We start from the raw sequence: 25,602 nt of genomic DNA, 5'->3' as shown, positions 1-25,602 counted from the left end.
TTACTAAAATTATAATTTTAATTAAATACTTTTAAATGCTTTTTTTCATCTAAAGTACCATTCTAGTGTCTTACTCCAGCTCTTTTTTGTTAGATTCATTGTCTTGTTCTCATCAATTTACAGTTTTTTTTATTTTCATCTAATGAACATGAATTCCACTTATTTAACTTTGTAATGACTTAGAGCATTACTTCCTGTCATGCTTTTAACTCAGGTGATGCTAGAAATGACTTTATGTCTTACATAAACTTTCATTAACCAAAAATGAATTTTGAACAATTTTAATAATAAAATATATCTAGGATAATAAGCCTATGTTATGTCAGGAACCTATAACAAAATAGCATAGGTAGGATAAACACTTCTTTCTCATGGTTCTAGAAGGTGGGATTCTCAAGTAAGTGTGTCAGCATGATGTTCTTCATCACATGGTATGGTTATGTCCTCACATGGCCTTCAGACAGCAGAAAGCAATTTTATTTTCTCTTTTTATGACCACATTAATCCGATCATGAGGGTCCTACCTCATGATCTAATCTAATTCTAATCATAAAGATCCTGCTTGAATACCATCACATTAAATGACTGAGGGATGGAGGTACAGGGAGAAGGGTACATAAGCATTTAGTCTGTTGCAAAGCTTATGATTTTTTTCTTTTTTTTTGTCTATGATTACTTCTAATAAGGCTAATGTTGGAATACAAATTTATATTTTAAAAACAAATATGGATTTGTCTCTTTAAGCAAAAAATGCTAGAAGTTTTGCAGATGAAACAAAAATTGCAAAGGTGAAATGGAAATGACTGAAGTTTTAACTTAATAAGAAGCAAAGATTAGCCTGGTTTGATCTGATCTTCCAGATTGCTAAATCACAGGGTAACCAATCCACCTGCACATCTGTCATATGGAAGATTTCCTAAATTGACAACTCAGGCTGAAGATGGACTCCTTGTACTGGACAGGATAGAAAATATCCTTCGAGAAAATGAATCTTAAGGAGGAATCAAAATGAAATGCAGAAACTAGTAGAACAGGAAGTGTGATAGTGAAGAGAAATCAAAATGAAATGAAGAACTCAATAGATCAAACGACAAACACATTAGAGAGCCTTAAAAACAGAGTCAGTGAAACAGAAGAGAGAATATCGGACTTAGAAGACAGAGCACAGGAAAGTATACACTCAAACCAAAGAAAAGAAGAGGAAATTAGAAATCTAAAAGATGGCCGGCGCCGCGGCTCACTAGGCTAATCCTCCGCTTTGCGGAACCGGCACACCGGGTTCTAGTCCTGGTCGGGGCGCCGGATTCTGTCCCTGTTGCCCCTCTTCCAGGCCAGCTCTCTGCTGTGGTCAGGGAGTGCAGTGGAGGATGGCCCAAGTGCTTGGGTCCTGCACCCCATGGGAGACCAGGAGAAGCACCTGGCTCCTGCCTTCGGATCAGCGCAGCGCGCCGGCCGTGGCGGCCATTGGAGGGTGAACCAACGGCAAAGGAAGACCTTTCTCTCTGTCTCTCTCTCTCTCACTGTCCACTCTGCCTGTCAAAAAAAAAAAAAAGAAATCTAAAAAATATTGTTGGGAATCTACAGGATACTATTTAAAAAAAAAAAAAAACCATTTGGGTTCTAGCAGTTCCTGAAGGCATGGAGAGAGAGAAAGGATTAGAAGGCCTTTTTAGTGAGATACTTGCAGATAACGCTATTTAAAGTTGAGTTGTTTGCATTAGGTTATTTCTCCTCACTATCTTTGTGATGCCTAGGAGACTTCCTGGTTGAGATGCTGAGTAGGAGATTAGTCTGGAGTTCAGGGGAAAATTTGGAGATGGAGATATAAATCTGGAAATCTGGAAAACACATTCCTTTGTAAATCTATAATATGTAAAGGAAGTTGTTGACAACAATCCTTAAGAACATGTATACTGTAGTGCAAGAATGAAACACCACTGAAGAATACTGAGAGTTTAGTAAAGTCTCCAACATGGTGTCACAGAATTGTAACCCCTTTGGTTATTATAACTGCTCAAATATAACAGAATTGCAGTATAACTTCAGGCATGAGTTCCCAGCACTTTTCATATATGAGTTAGAAACCTAGCTGATCCAAACCTCTTTATTATGTTTTCAAAAATGTGAATACTATTTAATATGAAAGATTTACACAAAATGTCTCCATCATTAATAGATTTGAAAAACAGAATAAAAGAGGGTATCTTGGGACATTTGTGAAAATAAACTTTTGATTGCTTCTGCATATTTTTCAAGTAAACACATTTAAAAATACTCATACACTGAAATTTTTCTCTTACCGGGATACAGAGTACAGTCCATGAACGACAAATCATCAATTGCAATATCTCCAGTGAAGCCATCTCCCACTGAAGCCTCCACCAAAATCTAAAAGGAATATAAAGAAAATTTCAGAAACTGTAAGAGAATTAATCTGGTACTTAGAAGTGAATTCAGAAGATACTTAAAGATAATCTTCAGGGCCGGTGCTGTGGCATAATGGGTAAAGCCACTGCGTGCAGTGCTGGTATCGCATATGGGTGCTGGTTCGAGACCTAGCTGCTCCACTTCTGACCCAGCTCTCTGCTAATGTGCCTGGGAAGGCAGAGGAGGATGGCCCAGGTCCTTGGACCCTTGCACCCACGTGGGAAACACGGAAGAAGCTCCTGGCTCTTGGCTTCGGATCAGCATAGCTCTGGCCATTCTGGTCAGTTGGTGAGTGAACCAGCAGATGGAAGACCTCTCTCTCCCTCTCTCTCTCTCTCTCTCTCTCTTTCTCTCCCTCTGCCTCTCCTCTCTGTGTAACTCTGACTTTCAAATAAATAAATAAGTCTTTAAAAAAATATAAACCTCTCCTGAGCCACTAACAAAACACTTTTCAAAAGTCTCTGGAAGTGTTCATCTGGCCTCTCTTGAAAATGTCCAGTAACAGGAAACTCTGAGCCTTAATGAGTCCATTAGACTCATGAACTCAATCTGTTTCTGATAAGTTTCAGTTTTCTGAAATTTTAATATATCAGATTGATATGTATTCCCCATAATGCTCAATAATTAGTTCTAGATTTGCTTTGCTTTCCTCTGATCCTCCAAGGCAAAGTATTATCCTCTGTTCCCACTTTGCCTTTGCTGAAGTTGCTGCTTCCCATGCTATTAAACATCTCATTCTTCTAGAAATCCAGTTTGACACCAGCATTACCTGCTAAGATGTACATTTAAATTTTTATTTTTGCAAATTTGTTTGAAGGACAAATAGAGAGACAGAGACAGAAAAACCCCCCAACTGCTGGTTCACTCTCCCAAATGCCCACGGCAATTGGGGCTGGACCATGCAACAACTCAGAAACTCAGTCAAAGTCTCATGTGTATGTCGAGAGCTGCTGCCTCACAGGGTGCACATTATGTGAAGCTGGAGTGGGTAGTGGATCCAGAATTTGAAAACAGGCACTCCAACATGGATGTAGGCATCTTAAATGGTGTCTTAAGAAATGTACCAAACATCCATCCCCGATGTACATTCCTAAAACTTCTCACACAGAACTCACTCTGTAAGACTTTAGGAAAATGGCTAATTCTGACTAGATCTCTTTTGGAGCCACATTAATCACAGTTAACTCACATGACATTTGTGCTATTACAGGGGCTGTGACTCCACCAAAACCCAAGTAAGATAAAAAACATTGACAAACGACAATAGTATATGATGTATTGTGATTAGGGTAGAGGTTTACTATAATAAAATTAATCATGATGAATTACTTTAATACTCATGCAAATATGTTGCATACTTACTAGGAATCTGGCCATAATTAAATAATAAAGGACTTCAAGCATTAAAAATCACATTCCTTTCTTCCAACTCTTTCAAAGAATATATGTTTCCATTTCATTTTCCCTATAAATTCCATATGTGCAAGTTCAAATTTTTATTTTGTTTTGCAAATTATAATACCATATACAATATACAGAGATTTCAAAAAGTTAATGGAAAATAGAATTAGAAAACTTGAAGTCCATGCATATAATGGGTCTTGAAAATTGCATAACAAATTATGAATGGATTTCAAAACTTTGTTCTACTAAAATCAATTTAGTTTCTATTTCTTCATGGGCCTTTTGAAGTATCCTCATATTTACTGAAGTCATAGTATAAGGAGAGACTTTCAAAGGTCAAATTGTTGACCTCAAACTCCTTGTCATCTTCCCCCAAACTTTCCATCTTTCTTGAGGTCTACCAGGGTTTTCTTCCTGATTTGTAACTGAGGAAATAAATCAACTTGAGAAAGGTCCATGCAACTGCCTAACTGGTAAAAATATAGTCCATCTGATACTGCAAAGGCCATTTATTGATGTTATACAGGTAAAATATACCATATCTGACTTCCAGTCACAAATTAGCAAATATGGGAAAAAATAGAGGGAGAAAAAGGCAGGTAAATATGATCCACAATGAGAAGTAAAACCATTCAATTGAAAGTGATCTAAAAATGGTATAGATCTCAAAATTATCAAAGACAATTGTGGCACAGGGAGTTAAGCGGTTACCTGCAATAACAGACAGCAAAGGAAAACCATGAACTTCAAAACACTTTAGTCTGTGTCTTAAAAACTTTTCCACATGTTCCAGTTAGTCCACTCTTGCGTTTTACCCAAAATAAATATATATATATACACACACATATATATTTACACACACACATACACACCCAAATATATATGTACACACACAAATGTTCACATTTACTAATAATAGCCAAAACTAGAAATATCATAAATATCAATAAATAAGTCACTGAAGAAGTTGTGCTTTAACTCAAATGAATTATAAATCCATACTGTAACATAATAGAATTTCAAGAGGCTGGCATTGTGGCATAGCAGGATAAAGCTGCTGCCTACAGGGCGGCATCCCATATGGGTTCCAGTTCGAGTCCCAGCTGCTCCACTTCTTTTTTTTTTTTTTTTTTTTTTTTTTTTTTTTTGACAGGCAGAGTGGACAGTGAGAGAGAGAGACAGAGAGAAAGGTCTTCCTTTTGCCGTTGGTTCACCCTCCAATGGCCGCCGCGGCTGGCGTGCTGCAGCCGGCGCACCGCGCTGATCCGATGGCAGGAGCCAGGAGCCAGGTGCTTTTCCTGGTCTCCCATGGGGTGCAGGGCCCAAGCACCTGGGCCATCCTCCACTGCACTCCCTGGCCACAGCAGAGGGCTGGCCTGGAAGAGGGGCAACTGGGACAGAATCCGGCGCCCCGACCGGGACTAGAACCCGGTGTGCCGGCGCCGCTAGGCGGAGGATTAGCCTAGTGAGCCGCGGCGCCGGCCCCAGCTGCTCCACTTCTGATCCAGCTCTTTGCTATGGCATGGGAAAGCATTAGAAGATGACCCAAGTCCTTGGGCCCCTGCACCTGCGTGGGAGACCAGGAAGAAGCTCCTGGCTCCTGGCTTTGGATCTGTGTAGTTTTGGCCATTGCAGCCATCTGGGGAGTGAACCAGCAGATGGAAGACCTTTATCTCTCTCTCTCTCTCTCTCTCTCTCTCTCTCTCTCTCTTTCTCTCCCTCTCTCTCCCTCTGCCTCTCCTTCTCTCTCTCTCTGTGTAACTCTGACTTTCAAATAAATAATAAATAAATAAATAAAAATCTTAAAAAAAAAAAGAAAAGAAAAGAGAGGAGCTTTACCACACCCAATTTGGGTGTCACTTTGGACATTCCCCTCACACTGGAGCACTGTACAGAGCTCCTGAAATATAAATGCAGCGATTCAAGTAACAAAAATAAGGAAGACACCATGATGCCTTCAAAGGAACACAACAGAACTTCAATACTAGTAAGTGAAAATGAAGAGACTGAAGAAATGCTGGAAACATAATTCAAAAAATTGATCATAGGATTACTGAGAGTAATCAGAAGCAAATCCAGGAATTAAAAAAATCCATACATCACATGAATGAAAATTTCTCCCATGAAATTGAGATTTTAAAGAGAAATCAAAATGAAATATTGGAAATGAAGAATTCAATGGATCAAATAAAAATTTATGTGGAAAGCATAAACAACACACTCAGTAAAACAGAAGACAGAATATCCAAGTTAGAAGACAAATCTCTAGAAATTTTACAGTCAAACCAAAAAAAGACAAGAAAATTAGAAAACTAAAAAGCAGTGTTATAGGATACTATAAAACTAACCAACATATGGGTCTCATGAGTTCCTGAAAGTACGGAAAGACAGAATGGATTAAAAGGCCTTTTTAGTGAAACGATCACAGAAAACTTCCCTAATTTGGAGAAAGGGACATCCAAGTACAGGAAGTACATACAACTCCTAATAGACATAAACAGAAAAGATCCTCACCATGACACATTGTAGAAAAACCCTGCACAGTAAAACATAAAGATTCTAAAATATGCACAAGAGAAATGCCAGATTACTTTCCAAGGATCTCCGATTATACTCACATCAGATTTCTCATCAGAAATCCTACAGGCTAGGAGAGAATGGCAAGATATATTCTAAGTCTTAAGAGAAAAAAATGTCAATCCAGAATACTATACCCTACAACACTCTCCTTTATGAATGAAGGTGAAATAAAGACGTTCCATAAAAAAGAAATTGAAAGAATTTGTCACCACTCATCCAGCCTTACAAAAGATCTTTAAAGATGTATTACACACAAAGAAACATGGTCATCACTATGAAAGAAGGTGAAAGCAGAAACTCTCCCAGTAAAAGTACAAAGGAAATCCAAAATAAAAAATAGAAATATTTATGGGAAAATGGCAAGGCAAAGTTGTTACTTATCAATAGTCACCTTGAATGTAAATGGCCTCAACTCTCCAGTTAAAAGATACAGACTGGTTGAATGGATTAAAAAACAAAGCCCATCTATTTGCTGCCTACAAGAAACACATCTCACTTACAAAGATACATGCAGACTGAAAGTGAAAAGATGGAAAAAGATATTCCATGCTAACAGAAACCAAAAAAGAGCTTCTGTCACCATCCTAATATCGAACAAAATTGACTTCAACTCAAAAACTTTTAAAAAGAGACAAATAAGGGCACTATGCAATGATTAAGGGATCAATTCAACAGGAAGATATGAATCTAATAAATGTATATGCACCAATTATAGGGCTTCTGTCTATTTACAGGAAATGTTAATGGATCTAAATGGAAACATAGGCTCTAGTACAATAATAATGGGGGATTCCAATACTCCACTTTCAGCAATGGACAGATCAACCAGATAGAAAATGGCAAGGAAACCACAGTTAGTTGACACTATAGACCAAATGAACCTAATGGCTATCTCTGGAACTTTTCATCCTACAGTTGCAGAATACACATTCTTCTCACTAGTGTTTGGAACTTTCTCTAGGGTAGACCACATGCTAGGCCATAAAGCAAGTCTCAGCAAATTAAAAAAAATCAAAATCATACCATGCATCTTCTTTGATCACAATGGAATGAAGCTGGAAATCAACAACTAAAGAATCTCTAGAACATATGCAAACACATGGAGACTGAACCATATGTTCCTGAATGAACACTGGATCACAGAATAAATCAAAAGAGAAATCAACAAACTGTTGAGGAACAGGTTTTTTTTCATACCATTTGTTGAACTCTGTACTTAGTATAGAGTTAATCTTCTGGGTATAAAATTAATTGAAAATAGATCTTAGTAAAATGTTAACAGTGGGAATAGGAGATGTGGGAGGAAGAAGGGTGGAAGTGTAGGTGGGAGGGTAGGTACAGTGAGAAGAAGCACTTTATTCCTAAAGTTGTATTTATGAAATTCATGAAGTTCATATACCTTAATAAAACAAATCTAGGGGACTAATGATTGTGCTGACTGAAAACAATACATATTGTACAATTTTATGTATATAAAATTTTAGAAAGCATAAATCAATTATAGTGGCAGAAAGTTGGTGAATAGATGTTAAAGGATAGGAATGGCAAGGCCAGAGGGGTGTATTATAAAGCATAATGAGGAAACTTTTGAAGTTGAAGAATATTTTCATTATCTCGATTGTGGTGACGGTTTTAAAACTTCCAACATCTGTATTTTATTGTCTGTCAATTATATCTTAATAAAGCTTGTAATAAAAAGTAGAGAGTTGAACTGACATTTTTATAACATGGTTTGATGTCTTAACTGAATATGCCACACATAGAGTTTGATATTTCAGTTGAAATCATTAAGCTAAACAATTCCTGTATACTTGATTTACAATCTAGTCCTATTAAATTTGTTTCATTTTAAGTGAGTTTTCCTGAAAAATCTTTGAATTTTTCTTTTAATAAAAAAAAATCTAATGAGTGTGTATTACTGGCCAGGCATAATGCTAGGCCATTTCATTGAAAATTTGAAAAATTAATTAAAATTTTGGTTGTTACTGTGTCTCTTTCTCAATAAAAAAAAATTCTGTATATTCATTATTCAAAAGACAGAAATACACAGTTGCTTAAATTGGACCCCATTTTTACTATCTTGAACAATTAATTCATAGAGAGTACAGAATCTCTGATTTCATTTTTTTCATATCTTAATTTTGTGTCTTAAAGGAAGCTAAAAGAATCACTTGATAAAATCAAACAGAGTACTCCATGTTAATGCAAGGTGGGTTTCAAACCTCACTTTTATGTGTAGATTCATTATCAAAGACTTCCTTGGTAATTTGCATGATTATCTGGCCATAAAACTGCTTCCCTGCAAAGTTGATCTTCTGGAAAACAATTCTTGACTGAATATCACAAGAAGAACTAACCCACTGCATTATAGTTTGACCCAAATTACAACTGTCCTGATTAGAAATTAAGAATTCATTTAAGGGACTGGCACTGTGGCACAATTGGTAAAGCCATTGCCTGTGACATTGGCATACTATACGGTATAAATATGTGTCCAAGCTGCTGCTCCACTTCCAATCCAGCTCCCAACTAATAGCCTGAGGAGAAAAGGACGATGGCCCAAGTGCTTGAACTGCTGCCATCCACGTGGAAGACTCAACGAAGCCCTTTGCTCCTGGCTCCAGCTTGGCTCAGCTCTGGTCATTGTGGCCACTTGGTGAGTGAACCAGAAGATGGAAGACCTCTCTGTCTCCCCCCCCCCCCCCCGTAACTCTGACTTTCAAATACATAAACTTTTTTTTTACAAAAATAATTAATTTGAAGGAGGAGCCATTACTAAATAAACAAAATTTCCCTTCAATTACATTTCCTATGCTTGAATATATTTACTATCGTGAACAGAAAGATTTCATATCATGTATGGTAGATTAGTTCTCACACTTTTAGTTTATGTCAATCTGAACAAATCACCCATCCCAATCCCACTGTGTTCAATAATGAGGCATGTATAAAGCACATCCATGATTGTCAGAAGCACTCAAATGGTGCTTTGGAACTAAGTTCTTGACCATAAAAGTGTTGAGTAGATGGTGATGTTTAGATAGAGACAGTGTTTTGCTAACTAAAAGAAGTTTAGTACATGTAAAGAGAAAAAAAGTTTAGCCAGGGATAGGGAAGAGGTTTCTTCCAGCATATATATTTGTAAATCTATTTGACTCTGAGGAAAAAAACAAATACTCAAGACCCATACATTTATGGTCTAAAGAATATATTGGAAAGGAGATGAAAGTGAATCACTTAAAAGCTCTGAGTCTCAGTCCAAATCCTAGCTCTGTATTCACAAGCTCTTTGCCTGTGGATAAACAACAGTCTCTCTAATCTTTTTTCTCCACATATGCAAAACTGCTTTAAAAAAAAAATTCTGACATTCACCTCAGGAAATTACTGAATCAAATAGAAAACATATATAAAAAATTCTTTATAAAATTCCAAGAGCTGCAAACATATTTGAATATGCACTGCAAACCTAATTTTAGGAGAAAACAGATGAGGTTTATGGTTAAGAATATTAACCTTAGGAGGGCAGACACCAGGACACAAACTCCAGCTCTTCCCAGAGCAGCTGTGTTATTTTTGAATAACGCATGTACTCTGCCTAGATTTCAGTGGCTTAACTATAAACTGTTAGAGATCAAATAAAATATTCAAAATCACAGATTTGAGAGTCTATGCTTTCTGCAGAATATTAGAGATTATACCAAAATTTTTTTCTTCCCCAAGATTTTTTATTTTGTTGGACCAAGTAATTAAAATCAGAGGGACATGCAACTGTTCCCAATGCCATACAATCATCTTTAGAGAGTCTAATTACATATTATATGGGGATATTCAAGGAGGAAAACAATTTTAAAAGCCTGGGGACACCCTTAATTAAGTGATAAATGTGCATCAGAGTAACTCAGATTAAATTCCACTTGATTTAATTCAAGAATTTAGTGATTTTTCATATTTCTTAGACATTCTGAGGGTTTCAAATACACATTATGAAAGCCATTAGCCATACCTGAAAAGGCTTCCTGCTGGAAATGGAGAGGTGATTTCTGATCCATCTGTTGCCTTGATTCCCAAATATCTGCCACAGCAGCTGTCCCCTTGCATTGCTCCAGATCCTCTGGTAGATGGCCAGCCTATATATGTGCTTTCCAAACATGTGGTAGTGGAAGCGGAAAGTGCAGCCCTCTCTACCAGTGGCATTCAGGATGGGGCTGAGTAAAATTGCATTGTTTTCAAAAACCTGTGGCTCTGAAGATTCTATGTAGAGGTAGTGTCCTCTGGCTGTGCCCAGAGTATTATCTTTCATTGGTCCTGTATTAAGTGTTGAAGTTGAACCTTGGTTCCTGGTCCAATCAAAGTCATCTTCTGTATCTTGCTCCCAGTTACAAAGTCCATTTTCAAAGTTACACTGCAGTTCAGGCACTGAAATGGCATTAAATAATAGCCAAAGATAATTAAGAACAATATTAAATATAAAACAGAATTTTAAATGATAGTTTATACTTTGTTAATTCTAAGGTAAGCCATTTTAGTGTTAAAATGTAACACTAAACTTTTAAAAAGTTAAGAGTCAATCCTGGGGCCAGCATTATAGCACAGAGTTAGGCCACCACCTGCAACACCAAGGTCCCATATGAACAGCAGTTCAAATCCCAGCTGCTCCACTTCTGATCTAGTTCCCTGCTAATGTACCTGGGAAAGCAGCAGAAACGGCCTAAGAGCTTGGATTCCTGCACCCATGTGAGAGACCACATTTAGTTCTAAGCTCCTGACTTCAGCCTAATCCACCCTCAGCCATTGTGGCCATTGAGGAGTCAACAAGCAAATGGAAGATCGATCTCTCTCTCTCTCCCTCTCCCCCTTTCAAAATAAATAAATATATCATGTTTTTTAAAAAGTGAGTAAATCTTAGATAATCCATAAAGCAATACTATTTTATAGATTGAAGAAGGAATTGCTTTGGCCATTATTTTCAAAAAAAAATTTTTTTTTGACAGGCAGAGTGGACAGTGAGAGAGAGAGACAGAGAGAAAGGTCTTCCCTTGCCATTGGTTCACCCTCCAATGGCCACCGCGGCCGGCGCACTGCGCTGATCCGATGGCAGGAGCCAGGAGCCAGGTGCTTTTCCTGGTCTCCCATGGGGTGCAGGGCCCAAGCACCTGGGCCATCCTCCACTGCACTCCCTGGCCACAGCAGAGAGCTGGCCTGGAAGAGGGGCGACCGGGACAGAATCCGGCGCCCCAACCGGGACTAGAACCCGGTGTGCCGGCGCCGCTAGGCAGAGGATTAGCCTAGTGAGCCACGGCGCCGGCTCTATTTTCAAAAATTTTTAATGCCTCTCCCTTCAAACTTCTGGCTCAGTGAACTGCAAACTCAGCTGAATATTCCAATTACCAGGCAACGCTTAAAAAGTAAATAAAAACACCAAAGTCCTGATTTCATCCTGAAGGATGTTGATTTCAAGGGGTAACGCCACAATCAGGATTTTTTAGAAGCTCCCTCAGTGATTCTGATAGGCAAAGCTAAGAACAATCATACTACAATGGGTCTCAATATTTAAGAATCACCTGGGCTCACATATTAGGTATGGGATGAAGGCAAGAAATCGACATTTTTTAAACACAGATCAAGATGATGTTGGTGTAGGTGTTTTCCTTCCAGACCTTATCCTGAAAAAAGCTTCTCTTTGGTTCTATTCTGTTCCAGTACCAAGTGTTCCTACACATCAGTGCCAGAATAATATAATCTTTCAATGGCGGTGGTAGCTTTCCTTCTCTATTCAAAATCCTTCAACACATCCTAATTTAATCTAATCTCTTGTATCTTCCAAATACCACCTTTTCCAGATTTAAGTGACTTCCTGTTTGCTCCATCATTTTTTCCACCCTTCACAAGCCCAATCTTCCCTATGCCTTCTGAACATCTCAACGTCCCTCAAGCTCTATTTGTGCTAATGTTATGTCAAGTGCTTTGGCAATTCTTTACTATTTTAGGAATGGTAGTCCTTTCTTCTCACTAAATTTTTTGTGTCTATGAACTGGAGCTTTTAAGCTTCTCTTTTTAGTCACTAAAACAATCCAAACACTTATACAGAAGTGACCAGTTTCTTATCAATTGAATATCCAAATTGCTAAGGAAATATAGGACATATTCATTTTGCAAGATGTGAAGATTTTGTCGTAACCAAGTATTTTCTTTGAACAAATGGGATGAAATATACACTTGACAGTATTTGGGCAGAGATGACTAGATTTAGAATTAGCAGGTAGTTCTGAATCTAAGCTTCATTTGTGTAGTACTTTAAAGAAAGTAAATGCCTGCTGTCTTTGAACTATTTGTCTTAGTAATGGCACTGGTGCCCAAGATGAACAAACATTCTTTAAGGATAAATAAAAGGGTAGAGGCCGGCGCTGTGGCATAGTGGGTAAAGCCACTGCCTGCAGTGCCAGCATCCCATATGGGCAAAGGTTCAAATCCCGGCTGCTCCACATCTGATCCAGCTCTCTGCTGTAGCCTGGGAAAGCAGTAGAAGATGGCTCAAGTCCTTGGGCCCCTGCACCCGCGTAGGAAACACGGAAGAAGCTCCTGGCTCCTGGCTTCAGATCCGCACAGCTCCGGCCATTGCAGCCAATCGGTGAGTGAACCAGCAGGTGGAAGACCTCTCTCTCTCTATGTCACTCTGCCTCCCCTCTCTCTGTGTAACTCTGATTTTCAAATAAATAAATCTTTAAAAAAAATAAAACGTTTTGTGAATAAGCATAGCCAGACGAGAACAAATCATCTATCTCTGTGAAAACGACAGGACAGGAGCTTAGACCTAATGAAGGAAACCAAGTGAGTAAATACCAAATGCAAGAGGAGCTTTCATGGAGTGTTTCCCTACTTGTGAATAATCAAGCCCAGCTGTGACATGAACTGGGCTGCACTATGCGTTCTCCAGGTGTCAGTTTTTGACTGTGGAACAGAAGGAGAATGTCCAGTTGTGTTTTTGACATAAAACTGATTCCGAAGCCAACAGATGTTACATTGTCTGTCTTCCTGCTGACTGCACACTAAGCCTTCACTTTTAAGGAGAATTTGTGTAGCTCTAACCTTCAATAAAAGAACACATCTCTAGACATATTTCAGGAAACACAACATGGGTTTCTGAGTGTCTAGTGCACACTGAGCAACAAATGAATGTGCTTCCATGGGAAGCTGTGAGAGAAACTGATATTCCAATGCACTGTTTCATTTCACAAATACACAATCAGGGGCCGGTGCTGTGGTGCAGTGGGTTAACGCCCTAGCCTGAAGCGCCAGTATCCCATATGAGCGCCGGTTCTAGTCCTGGCTGCTCTACTTCTGATCCTGCTCTCTGCTATGGCCTGGGAGAACAGTAGAAGATGGCCCAAATCCTAGGGCCCCTGCACCCATGTGGGAGACCTGGAAGAAGCTCCTGGCCCCTGATTCGGATCATTGCAGCTCCGGCAGTTGTGGCCAACTGGGGAGTGAACTATCGGATGAAAGACCTCTCTCTCTCTCTCTCTCTCTCTCTGCCTCTCCTCTCTCTGTGTAGCTCTGACTTCCAAATAAATAAATAAAATAAATAAAATAAAATAAAATAAAAATCATTGGTATACCTTGATATTACAGCTATTCTCCCCAAATTTCATTCTACTATGTTAATATTGGGAAGCTGGATGGATAATTTCCTTGCTTTTTGCAGCAGATTGACATTCTTTAACAAGTAGTATTTAGAAAACTTGAAAAAAAATGTGAAAAGAAGCCTTAGATATGTAAAAATAAATCAGCTTTAGGACAAGTTATACTTCTTATGATAGTTATTGTTAAAATTATCAGTTTTAACTAAATCCATTCAAATTTACTTTGTAAATTTCATGAGATGCCTAGTAATTCTGACTTTAATATGCCCAATTTTAATATATCTTTGAAAATAATGTAGATCAAGGATAACAAATACTGAAAACTCTCTAAAATACAGTAACACATAGCTTGAATTTCTTTTAAATAAAACTCTGTTGCTATTTTTGCATGAAGAATATGAATCCAAAGAAAGGTGCAAACTACTTTGACGTATTTTTGTAATAAAAAATTATTGGTTTCTGATTCATTTTCATGAGTAAGTACATTAAGCATAACTGCAGCTAGGTGAATTAAATTGTCAGATCCACACAGTCACTGAGTATCACAAATGTTTTGTGAATTTAAGCCAGAAACGCAGGACTAATCTTTGACATGTATTTCTCACTCTCTACTACTCTCTACACTCCCTAGAGCCAAGATATCATCAAAGGTTTCTCCCAAGCATTGCCAAGCTTCATCCTTCATCTCCCTTACTGTCACTGAAACCCACTGCCAACCACATTCCTGAGGACTCCCACAATAACTTTCCAGTGATCTCCTAAATCTACTCTCCTCTAACCATTTGTTATATTATATCAACAGAGACCTTTTAAAATGTTACCATCCTTGAAATATTTCTAATGAAGAAAACTTTTTGTACTACAAGGACCTGTGAATCTGGCCTCCCCCACATCACCATTCCTAGGTTGCACCTTCTTTCCCCTTCTTTCCTCCTTGCTCCAACCACACTATCTTCCATTTGTCTTCTAGTCACACATCAGGGTTTTTGGACACATGCTTTGCCCTGTTTTTCATGTCTCAGCTGTCACTACCCCTAGGAAGTCCAGTACCATGATTATATATAGCATTCCTGTTTGTATTTACTCTCAAAGCTGTTATATTCTATTTCCTCATTAATCATTAGAATATATATTTCTTTAAGTAGACTGTAAACTCCATGAGGGCAGAGGCTCTATAACTGTAATCATTATATTCATAGTACCTAGTTAATAAATCTACTTAATAAAAACTAATAGCCTGACAAAGTAATTAATTAGCCACACTTAATATTCACCAACTTTTGAATTATACTGTGTTATTGGCTTCATTAGCCAAAAAAATAATAATTAATTAAGGCCACCACTCCCAAAATGAGTAAGAGAGGCCAAAAGCAACTTACCACAGTCAGCCTCATCAGTGCGATCGCCACAATCATCCACCAGATCACATAAGTGACGCTTTTCTATGCACGCCTTGGTGTGCAGACACCAGAAATGATCTGGCTCTTCACAGCTTTCAGCTGGAAGAGGAAGAGTACAATTTTCAAATCTGATGTCATCAATAGCTGAGACCCCATCATAAATACCAAGACTGACTTTTTCTAGTGACAGATGGAAGGGCTGAGTAAGGCGCCCTAGCTGAATGGTTGCTTCTGACCACTGGTTGCCCTGATTATATAATACTCTCCAGACAGGTGTTGAATCATTGGATTTTTCTATATGAAGTTGCAGTTCAGCAGCTCCCACTGAGAGCCCATAGTTATAAAACCTGAAAAAAAAGCAAACACAAGAAATGGAAACGATTCACAAGGAGACTAAATATTTAACCTGCAGACTCTTCTACCTTGTCAATAATCAAGTAACAATTGGTTATCATAAATGGAGGCCTTTCCTTCCTGAAGTAATTGTGGCTGCCCATACTGCAAGAGCTCATCTGCTGAGGTGCACACTCTGTGGCTCCCACAACCCCGAGAGACTCTCTCCAGAAGCTCAGAAAAAAACAGTAGAAGCAGTTTTAATAAAATCATATCCATCAGTGGAGGGACAATTCCTCTTTCTCTTACGAAAGAAAACATAAAATATGCTCCTAAATAAAATGTAAATGGTGTGATTTTAATATTTGGAAAATAAAACAGAGATTAGCCAAAATGGCTAATAAGTTCAGGAATAAGCCTGCAACTACCAGGCATCCAGGGTAACTGACAATTGGTTTTCACGTTTACCAGAAGGAAAGTGTACATCCAGGTCCAGTCTGGCTGAAAGTTGGGCTCTGGAGTTTAGCAACTTGTGACAAACTGTTGTTTTTCTTCAGAATGAACATAAAATGCCCTATTGAGATATAAAGCAAGTGATTAGCTAACATACTAGATTCTAAGATAAAGCATCTCATTCTTCAGCCTACGTTAAGTTACTTTCAGATCCAAAAGTAAGACAATGTAACAATAAAAAAAATCAATAAAACTGATTTAGGGGCTGGCACTGTGGCAAAATATACTAGGCCTCTCTCTGGGGCATTGGCAAACCATATGGGCACTGGTTCCCGTCCCAGGTGCTTCTCTTCTTATCTAGCTCTCTGCTTATAGCCTGGAAAAGCAGTAGAAGATGGCCCATGTACTTAGGCCCCTTCACCCACGTGGAAGACCCAGGAGAAGCTCCTGGCTCCTGGCTTCAGATCAGCCTAGCCCTGACAGTTGCGGCCATTTGGGGAGTGAGTCAGCAGATGGAAGACCTTTCTCTCTGTCTCTTCTTCTCTCTTTCTGTAACTACCTCTCAAATAAACTTTAAAAAAAAAACTGATTGAAAGTAAAATTTATTCTTACATCCACTTCTAAATGATGCCCAGACAATTGATTGCTTCAATTAATTCAGCAAAAAATAAATCTATTCTCCATAAACACCGCCCACAACAGAATCAAATACATGTAGAAGGCATAGCTGAAATTGATATATTCAGCTGTCTTAGCCTAACATAGAACCCTAATTGCTTCTCTGTTTCATCTTAGCCCTAACTGAGAAGTAAATAGACTAAGTTAGAACTTCCGCCTGCTCCGTACCTTCAGTTGTGTTGTAAGTGTGATCCCGAGGTGGGGCCTGTTGCTCAAAGGTAGCAGAAAGATCAGCTGGGGAGCTCCAGATCCAGTCAAAGTGGTCACCACCAAGTGCTTCAAACCAGCCGCAACTGTTTGTTTCAAAATCACACCTGGAAACTGAAGAACAAAACTGTGCTTCTTACACTGGCCCTCCACAGTGTTCCCACACTTTGAAACAGTAGAGTCTAAATGGAAATCATCTCATTATGTATTTATCACCTTATAAGTACATTAGGGGACACATTTGAGGAGGGAAAAGTGATCCTTACTGACGGTGGGAAAAAATGAGGTTGTGTGTTTTATACTGAAAACTGCGAAGGCAGAATTCTCAATTTATGAAATTCAATTTTTTTCAAGCCAATCATATTCTGTCTTAGAAATATTGCCATTTGGCCGCATCGTTCATAGAACTGCCAAGGTCTGCCTAATTCTTTCTGACATCCACGTTAGTTTCCCAGCCACTATTATTACATCCTGTGGAAAGCTTAATTGATCCTGCTGAGTATTATACACTAAACCATGAAAACAGCTACTTTTTAAAATTCAACTTCCTCTACATTTTATATAATATTTACCTTTGATTTTCATAGAGCTTCATATTTTACAAAGTATTGTGGGCATCATTTAATTTGTGCAAAAAATAATAATTTGACCCATTTTCAGGTATATATGCAGAGAAATCAGCTAACATCCACATAGACATTCTGGAGGAAGAGGAAAAGAAAAGAAGCAGAAAAGAAGGAATGAAAGGAAAATTATAATAGTAGGCATGCAGTAGGACAGCTAATAGTTATTGAACAACTTATGTAATAGCCTTTTGATGAATGATGAATTCTTTAACATAGATCTTTCTCAACAAGTGTATGGGATAGGTATTATTATTATTGCTTTACAAAGGAAGATTTAGAGAAGTTATTAATTTAAATAAGGTGTGCATTATAGTTGTAATCCAAATATTGTTACTCCTAATCTATTATTCTTCCTTTAACTGCTGATAATAACTGTTAATTAACATTAGACTGGAAACAGGATAAACCTAAAAGAATCATCAGAATTTGCTTAGATACTGTGAATGTTCATCATCATTACAAATATCAGTGCCAAATGAAGTTCATTTCACTAATGTTTATAGTACTAGGGATCCTGGGCCATTGTCTGTTTTTAACCAGTAACTAACCAGCATCTATACTGCATATTCCCTTGTAAAATGAATTACAAAGTAAACAATAAGTCTAGGGGATAAATGTGTTTTAAAGCCACTAATGAGAGTTTAAAATTTTAACTACATTTTAACATAATGATAAACCATTTTTAATTTTTAAAACAGAAATGAATATGACATTTATATTATAAAGTACTTTTTTTTTTTTTGGACAGATAGAGTTACAGACAGTGAGAGAGAGACAGAGAGAAAGGTCTTCCTTCCATTGGTGCACCCCTGAAACGGCCGCTATGGCTGGTGCTACACCAATCTGAAGCCAGGATCCAGGTCCTTCTTCCTGGTTTCCCATGTGGGTGCAGGGGCCCAAGCACTTGGGCCATCCTCTACTGCCCTCCCGGGCCACAGCAGAGAGCTGAACTGGAAGAGGAGCAACTGAGACTAGAACCTGGCGCACACATGTTGCTGGCACCACAGGCAGAGGATTAACCAAGTAAGCCATGGCACTGGCCCCAATACTTTCTAATTTCATATAGTTCCTATGAAATGTCTAATTTTAAAAATATATTTGCTTTCTATCCAATTTCCTGGCCTGATATTTGGTCAGGAGAATATTCCAAATCTTATCCAATGCTGGTGGGAATTTATGAATATTTTTAAAAATTAAAACATTTAAAATGCTGTATTTCTTTTGATTAGTAAGATACAGAGTAGCATATTTCAATATAAAGAGGTAATAAGAAATTAGCAAAAAAAAAAAAGAATTGCTATATTTAAACCAAAGATTTCTCAACAAAGTTTAGAAATCTGTTGTAAACAAAGTAAAATCAAATGCTAAATAAAAAGTGAAAAATCATAAATATCACAAGTTAGGGATACAACATGAAGAATATGTGTTATATTTTTAAATGCTATCTCGCCGGCGCCGTGGCTCACTAGGCTAATCCTCTGCCTTGCGGCGCCGGCACACCAGGTTCTAGTCCCGGTCGGGGCGCCGGATTCTGTGCGGGTTACCCCTCTTCCAGGCCAGCTCTCTGCTGTGGCCAGGGAGTGCAGTGGAGGATGGCCCAAGTGCTTGGGACCTGCACTCCATGGGAGACCAGGACGAGTACCTGGCTCCTGCCATCGGATCAGCGCGGTGCCCCGGCCGCGGCGCACTGGCCGCGGCGGCCATTGGAGGGTGACCCAACGGCAAAGGAAGACCTTTCTCTCTGTCTCTCTCTCTCACTGTCCACTCTGCCTGTCAAAAAATAAAAATAATAATAAAATAAAAAAAATGCTACCTCTACTTCTAATACATAATATACAAATATGACATAATTATACATATATTATGGAGGCTTCAATGTATTTAAACATCATTTCAATCCCTGAGAAGCAAATGCTTTGGTAAGTATTTAAAACAGTGAGTAGAACAGGACCCAGAAGTTCTTGTTATGGAAATATGAAAAAAAATCGTCAATACAAATTTATTCCATGTAGTTAGCTAGAAAGTACACCTTATTATCTACTATCCATATCTACTATCAAGTGGTAGTAAAATTAAAAACAAAGCATGGGGCTACCATTGTAGCTTAGCGGGTAAAGCCACCTGCAGTGCCAACATCCCATATGAGTGTCAGTTTGAGTCCCGGCTGCTCCACTTCCAATCCAGCTCTCTGCTATGGCCTGAGAATGCAGTGGAAGATGGTCCAAGTCATCTATGCTTATTGGTAGAAAAGTTAATGATTCTACAGTAGCTTTTATTTATTTTGGGAAAAATAAAATAGAATAAAAATAGAATAGAATAAAATAGAATAGAATAAAAATAAAATAGAATGATCTCTATTATAATATTACATGAATATAGTAGTTGTCTCTGAGGAAAAGGCTTTAGAGGATATTTGGTGGACTGAATAATAAGTCCTTCATTGTCATTTTTAGGGCCTTTTGCTGAGGAAAAAGATGGTTTTGTGCAGGAGCCATGGAGCCTTGTGAGAGAAAAAGAGTATAGAATCAGATTCCATCTCATAGTAGATTCACTGTCATAGAACTTCTCCATTGACATTCTCTCACCCCACTGAGGTTTATTTGTAAGGAATAAACACAAATTATACAAAAAAGAAGTCTGAGCTAATACTTTGGGCCTCACTCAGACTTAGAAATTCTTAAGAAAAAAGTTTCCTGCACATTATGGGGTTCAATCTAAATGCTATCAGGTCTTAGTCACATATGCAAGATATCCATTTTTTTTTTTTTAAAAAAAGGGACTGTGTATGTGAGTGGTAATTTTAACAAGTTAAAACCTACAGTCCCACTGAGGGTTACCAATATAGCTTGCAAAAATATAGAAACTGGCAAGGACATAATTGCAGTGTGGTAAACATCTATTGAAGTGTATTTCAACTTCCTAAATCCTCATGAAGAGCTTTTTAAATTTGAATGAGAAAATACACACAATTTTTCTGTGCTCATTACTATCAACACAATTCCAAATCAGACCTGATATCAAAGTCTATGTTACTAAAGATTAATACTGTTTATATTAGGTAAATAAGCAGTAGTAATTATAGCATCTTAAAAATAATCACTATATAGAAAGCATTGTGTTATATGTTTTCAATGAGAGATCATACAAAACTAATTATATGTTATCAACTTCCAGCAAAATGACTGGCTACAGATACTAGATGAAGGTCACTCTAACAAAAAAGGACAGAAGCAAAGAGTATACAACTACTATTTGACTACAATATTTGGGAGAGAGCACTGAAGTGCAGCTCAGATGAAATGGACAAACTTTGGAACACAGGCACTCAGGATATCTTATAAAGAAGATAACAAAGTACATGGCATCAGCCACTCTATTTCTCCAGTTCAGACCAGTTTGGACCTAGTGTAATCCTCCCATAATGGATAAATGGTGAACGGGAGGCTCCCTGTGGCCTCTATCAGCACCATGCACATTTGACATTTTTGCTGCTGGGGAATCCTGTAGCCCTTGTGGGCCCCAAGAGACCAGGGAGTATGCACAGTCCATATTGTACCCGCTACTCCCTAGGCTATTGCTGTATGGTGCCTTCCAAGACCATATCTATCCCCACTCTGCTCCCATTGCTGTGATGCCTGGGTGTAGTGGAGGGCTGCCCACATTGACTGAAGAGTGCTTTGGTCATGCTGCCATATGCACCCTTCCCAAAGCCAGGAAGTATAGCTTCAGAAGTTCTACAAAGATTACACTGTGACCAAAGCCAACACAGCCAACCGATTCTAAAACCTAAGACACACTTCTAGGAGAAAGTATTTTAGTGCAAAAGCCCCTCTACAAAATTTGTAGTCAGCAAATCCACCACATGTGCAAATATCAATGTTGAGAATGAAGAAGTGTGAAAATCAGGTCCTGTAATGTCTAAAAAAAAATCCACAATAAATCTCAACTAATACACTCAAAAGAAGACTGACAAAAAGCCTGGAAAGGAATTAAAAACAGTGCATCTACAGATATTTAGTAAGATACAAAAGGATAAAGATAAACCATTAAAATCAGGAAAGCAATTTATTATCTGAATGAGAAATTCAGTAAAGAGACATCATTTAAAGAAGAAACTAGAAATCATAGACCTAGGAACTCAGTAAGTCAAAAAAAATCACAGTGGAGATCCTAAACAACACAGTAAATCAAGGAAAACATTTCTGAACCTGAAGGGTCTTTTGAAATAACAGTCAATTGGAAAAGAAAGATAAAATTATGAATAATGAAGAAATACCAGTGACATGCATAGCAGGTAAAGATACTGCCTGCAACCCTGGCATCTCATACAGATGCTGAGTCGCGTCCCAACTGCTCTACTTCTGCCGTGACTCTTCCTCATCACCGCCGAGAATTAGTCAGGCTGTCCGCAGCTTGCCTTGTCCCAGGAGGGGAAGTGCGCCACCCACCACTCAGCCTTCCCCGAACTACCCCCCACCCCGCCCCGGGGGACAATCAGATGTGGTGGGGAGCCCAGTCAAAACAGGATCTCACTTTATTGTAAAAGGGAGGTGTGTATATAGCTGTGGTACAGAGCAAGTGGATGCGGGCAAGGGGTGGGGTGATATGATGTGAAAGGGTCTTAGCCACTCCTACTATACCACCTTAATGATCATTAGGCAAAAGGGCCCTGGGGCTGGGTCTTTTACCACGAGGGATTTGAAACTTAAAGACAGGTTTTCAAATTCGAGGCAGGCTCAGGAAGTTTCCTCTAGGCCTCTCTGGATTCAGCCTCCCCCACACTACTTCCAGTCTAGCTCCCTGATAATGGCCTGGGAAAAGCAGTGGAAGATGGCCAAAGTGTTTGGGCCCCTACAACTGACATGGGAAACGCGGAAGAAGCTCCTGGCTCCTGGCGTCAGCCTGGCCCAACCCTGGCTATTGTAGCCATCTGAGAAGGAAACCAGTGGATGGAACATCTCTTTCTATATCGCTCTCCATTCTCTCTGTAACTATGACTTTCAAATAAATAAATAAATCTTTAAAAAATGAAGAAAGTTTCTGAGATTTAAGAGATACCTTGAAGTGAACAAATATTTCAATTATGAGTGTCTCACAAAGAAAAGAGAAGGGAAAAGGCATAAAAATCATATTTGATGCAACAGCAGCTGAAAATTTGCCAAATCTTGGGAACCATGTGAGCCAAGAGGATCAAAAGACCTTAAATAGATTTACACAAGAAAGGTTCTCTCTGGATCTTATTAGAGTCAAACTGTCAAAACTCCAAAGCAAAGAAAGAATTCTAAAAGGAGAGAGAGGAAAAAAAAAAAAAAACAGCAAATCCAGCAAATCACATTTAAGAGAACCACCATTAACCTAACAGCAGATTTTTCAGCAGACTTTAAAGACCAGAAGAGAATGCAATTTAATATTGAATATTCAGAAGGAAAACAAGCAAACAACAACAACAAAAGGCAATCCAGGATATTATGTTAAGCAAAGCTATCCTTCAGGCACAAAGGAGAAGTCTTTCCAAAATAAGCAAAAACTGGGAACTCATCTCTACCAGAATGGCCTTACAAGAAACTTAAAAAGGAAACCTACTTCTACAAGCAAAAGCTACCATCATGACAATGCACAAAAGTACAAGCCCATCAGGAGGGTAGACACATTAAGAATAAAAAGAATCAAACTTTGTCAAAATAGAAAACCAGCAAACCACAAAGATAAAAACAGAGAAGGAAAAAAATTATCAAAACAATAGGAATAAATCATTCCATATAAATTAATCACAAATACAAATGCATTAACTTCTTAAACTAAAATATTTAGACTAGATGAATGGATAATAAAAGAAGATCCAAAGATATGCTGCCTTTAATAAATTCATTTCACTGGTGAAGACATTCGCGGACTGAAAGTTAACGAATAAAAAAATTCCATGCAATGGAAAAACAAAGAAAGCATAAAAAGCCACACTTATATCAGATAACACACTTTCATTCAAAAACTATACAAATAAAGGTCACTATATATTAAGAGATCATTTTGACAAGAGAAAATAACATTTGTGAATATATATGCATCCACCCCTGGAGCACCCAATGTATAAAGTAAATATTAGATCTTCAAGGAAAGATAGACTCCAATACATTAAAAATTGACATTTATCTTGTTTTAATATTTCCCCTGCTCAACAAAATATCTCATTAGAATAAAATATGCAGCAGAATAAATGTCAAATTTAAATATATTTCTAAACATCCACTTGTTTGTTAGGTAGAAAATTCATTTAAATGGAATTCATGGTTTCTAAACAGGCACAAGTACCTTAGTTGCTAAGTTTCCTCATGTGAGAACCATCATGTAGGCTGTCAAATTATTTCTTTGACATAGGACTAGGCTTGAATTGCAATAGGGTCTGTTGTCATCAGGCCTATCAAAGACCCTTCAGCAAAGGCCTAAAGGTAAGGCATTGAACCTTTTTTCCCTCATGAATGCTAAGGGTGGCTGAAATGAATTCCACAGCCCTGGAGGCAAAGGAAGTTCTTCCCCTCCTTACTGGCTCCCCACGGCTCCCAACATAACCATTTTAACAGGGGAAAAAACATACATTTAACACAGGTTAACATCCGATAGATCTGCCTTTAAGAGGAGGTCCAAAGACCACCCACTTTTCTCTAAAACAAAAGCACACACAAATACACACAAGCACACACAGATAAATACAACACTGACTGCAGTTATTCATGTGTTAAACAAATAGAGAAATTTTGCCATCTTAGCAACAAGTACTAAAACATTAAATTGGCATAGAGGGCCCAGTGCTGTGGTGCAGTGGGTTAACGCCATGGCCTGAAGCACCGGCATCCCATATGAACACAGGTTCGAGACCTGGCTGCTCCACTTCTGATCTAGCTCTCTGCTATGGCCTGGGAAAGCAGTGGAAGATGGCCCAAATCCTTGGGCCCCTGCACCCACATGGGAGACCCGGAAGAAGCTCCTGGCTCCTGGCTTTGGATCGACATAGCTCCAGCCATTGCAGCCAACTGGGGAGTGAACTATCGGATGGAAGACCTCTGTCTCTCTCTGCCTCTCCTCTCTCTGTGTAGCTCTGACTTTCAAATAAATAAATAAATCTTTAAAAAAAAAAAAATTGACAGAGTCCCTGGAAGGAACAGTGCTAATAGCTTCAGACTAAAATCGTACATTTGCCTTATTTGCTAGATATTAACTTTAGCCTAAGAAAAGCAAAGACTATCTGAAATACAATTAATAGCTATGAAATAGAGAAGGTCAGCAAGTAAACCATTGATTGACTTACAGCAAGTTGCTAGATCTTCACTTGCGTCAGCGCAGTTCTGTTGAGAGTCACACACTGAATCCTGAGCAATGCACTGTCCACTGGCACAAGCGAATTCATCAGAAGAGCAAAGCTTTCGGGTGGGGGCCTGTCCACAGGCATAGACCCAGAGTTGATCAAGCCCAATAAAACTTTTCTGGCTCAAAATAATTCCTTCAAAAATAATCTTCAGGAAAACAAAAAAAAAATCAAATTTGAGTGAGTTTTTCATCTCTTTAAGAAGAGAAAAAACTAAAAAAGGATATTAGAGAATAAATAGTTATTAAGAAAAACATCTGTTTGTTGAAAAAGCAACCAAGTACAAATGATAACGAAGTCCCTATCTGGTAAGCCTGACCCACATTCGTAAGATGTATGGACACATTGGCTCCACCAAGGCCTCTGAAAATCCACTCAGGATCAGACAATAGACACCTATATCACCCCACTTAACACCCAAATATTTTTGATGACACACTTGTTACTTGCTCAACATATTTACAGCTGTCCTTCTTTTATTTTAAAGGAAAATA

General features: G+C 38.4%; 1 protein-coding gene across 1 annotated transcript in view; it reads right to left on the bottom strand.

Annotated features, from left to right (window-relative positions):
- MALRD1 (MAM and LDL receptor class A domain containing 1) overlaps window positions 1–25,602 on the bottom strand; it is a 407,814-nt gene that overhangs the window by 301,143 nt on the left and 81,069 nt on the right. Inside the window, exons 10-15 of the mRNA XM_008268638.5 lie at window positions 25,052–25,256; window positions 17,084–17,236; window positions 16,253–16,358; window positions 15,431–15,798; window positions 10,415–10,827; window positions 2,301–2,388 (exon numbers count right to left, since the gene is read on the bottom strand). Coding sequence (XP_008266860.4) covers window positions 2,301–2,388; window positions 10,415–10,827; window positions 15,431–15,798; window positions 16,253–16,358; window positions 17,084–17,236; window positions 25,052–25,256 — 1,333 coding nt within the window. The remainder of the gene's footprint in view (window positions 1–2,300; window positions 2,389–10,414; window positions 10,828–15,430; window positions 15,799–16,252; window positions 16,359–17,083; window positions 17,237–25,051; window positions 25,257–25,602) is intronic.

The sequence above is a fragment of the Oryctolagus cuniculus genome, chromosome 13, assembly GCF_051225735.1.
Source record: "Oryctolagus cuniculus isolate XC-2025 breed Fujian yellow rabbit chromosome 13, ASM5122573v1, whole genome shotgun sequence".
NCBI classification, from domain to species: domain Eukaryota; kingdom Metazoa; phylum Chordata; class Mammalia; order Lagomorpha; family Leporidae; genus Oryctolagus; species Oryctolagus cuniculus.
The sequence above is the reverse complement of the archived record's forward strand: the minus strand, read 5'-3'. Positions and strand labels throughout refer to the sequence as shown.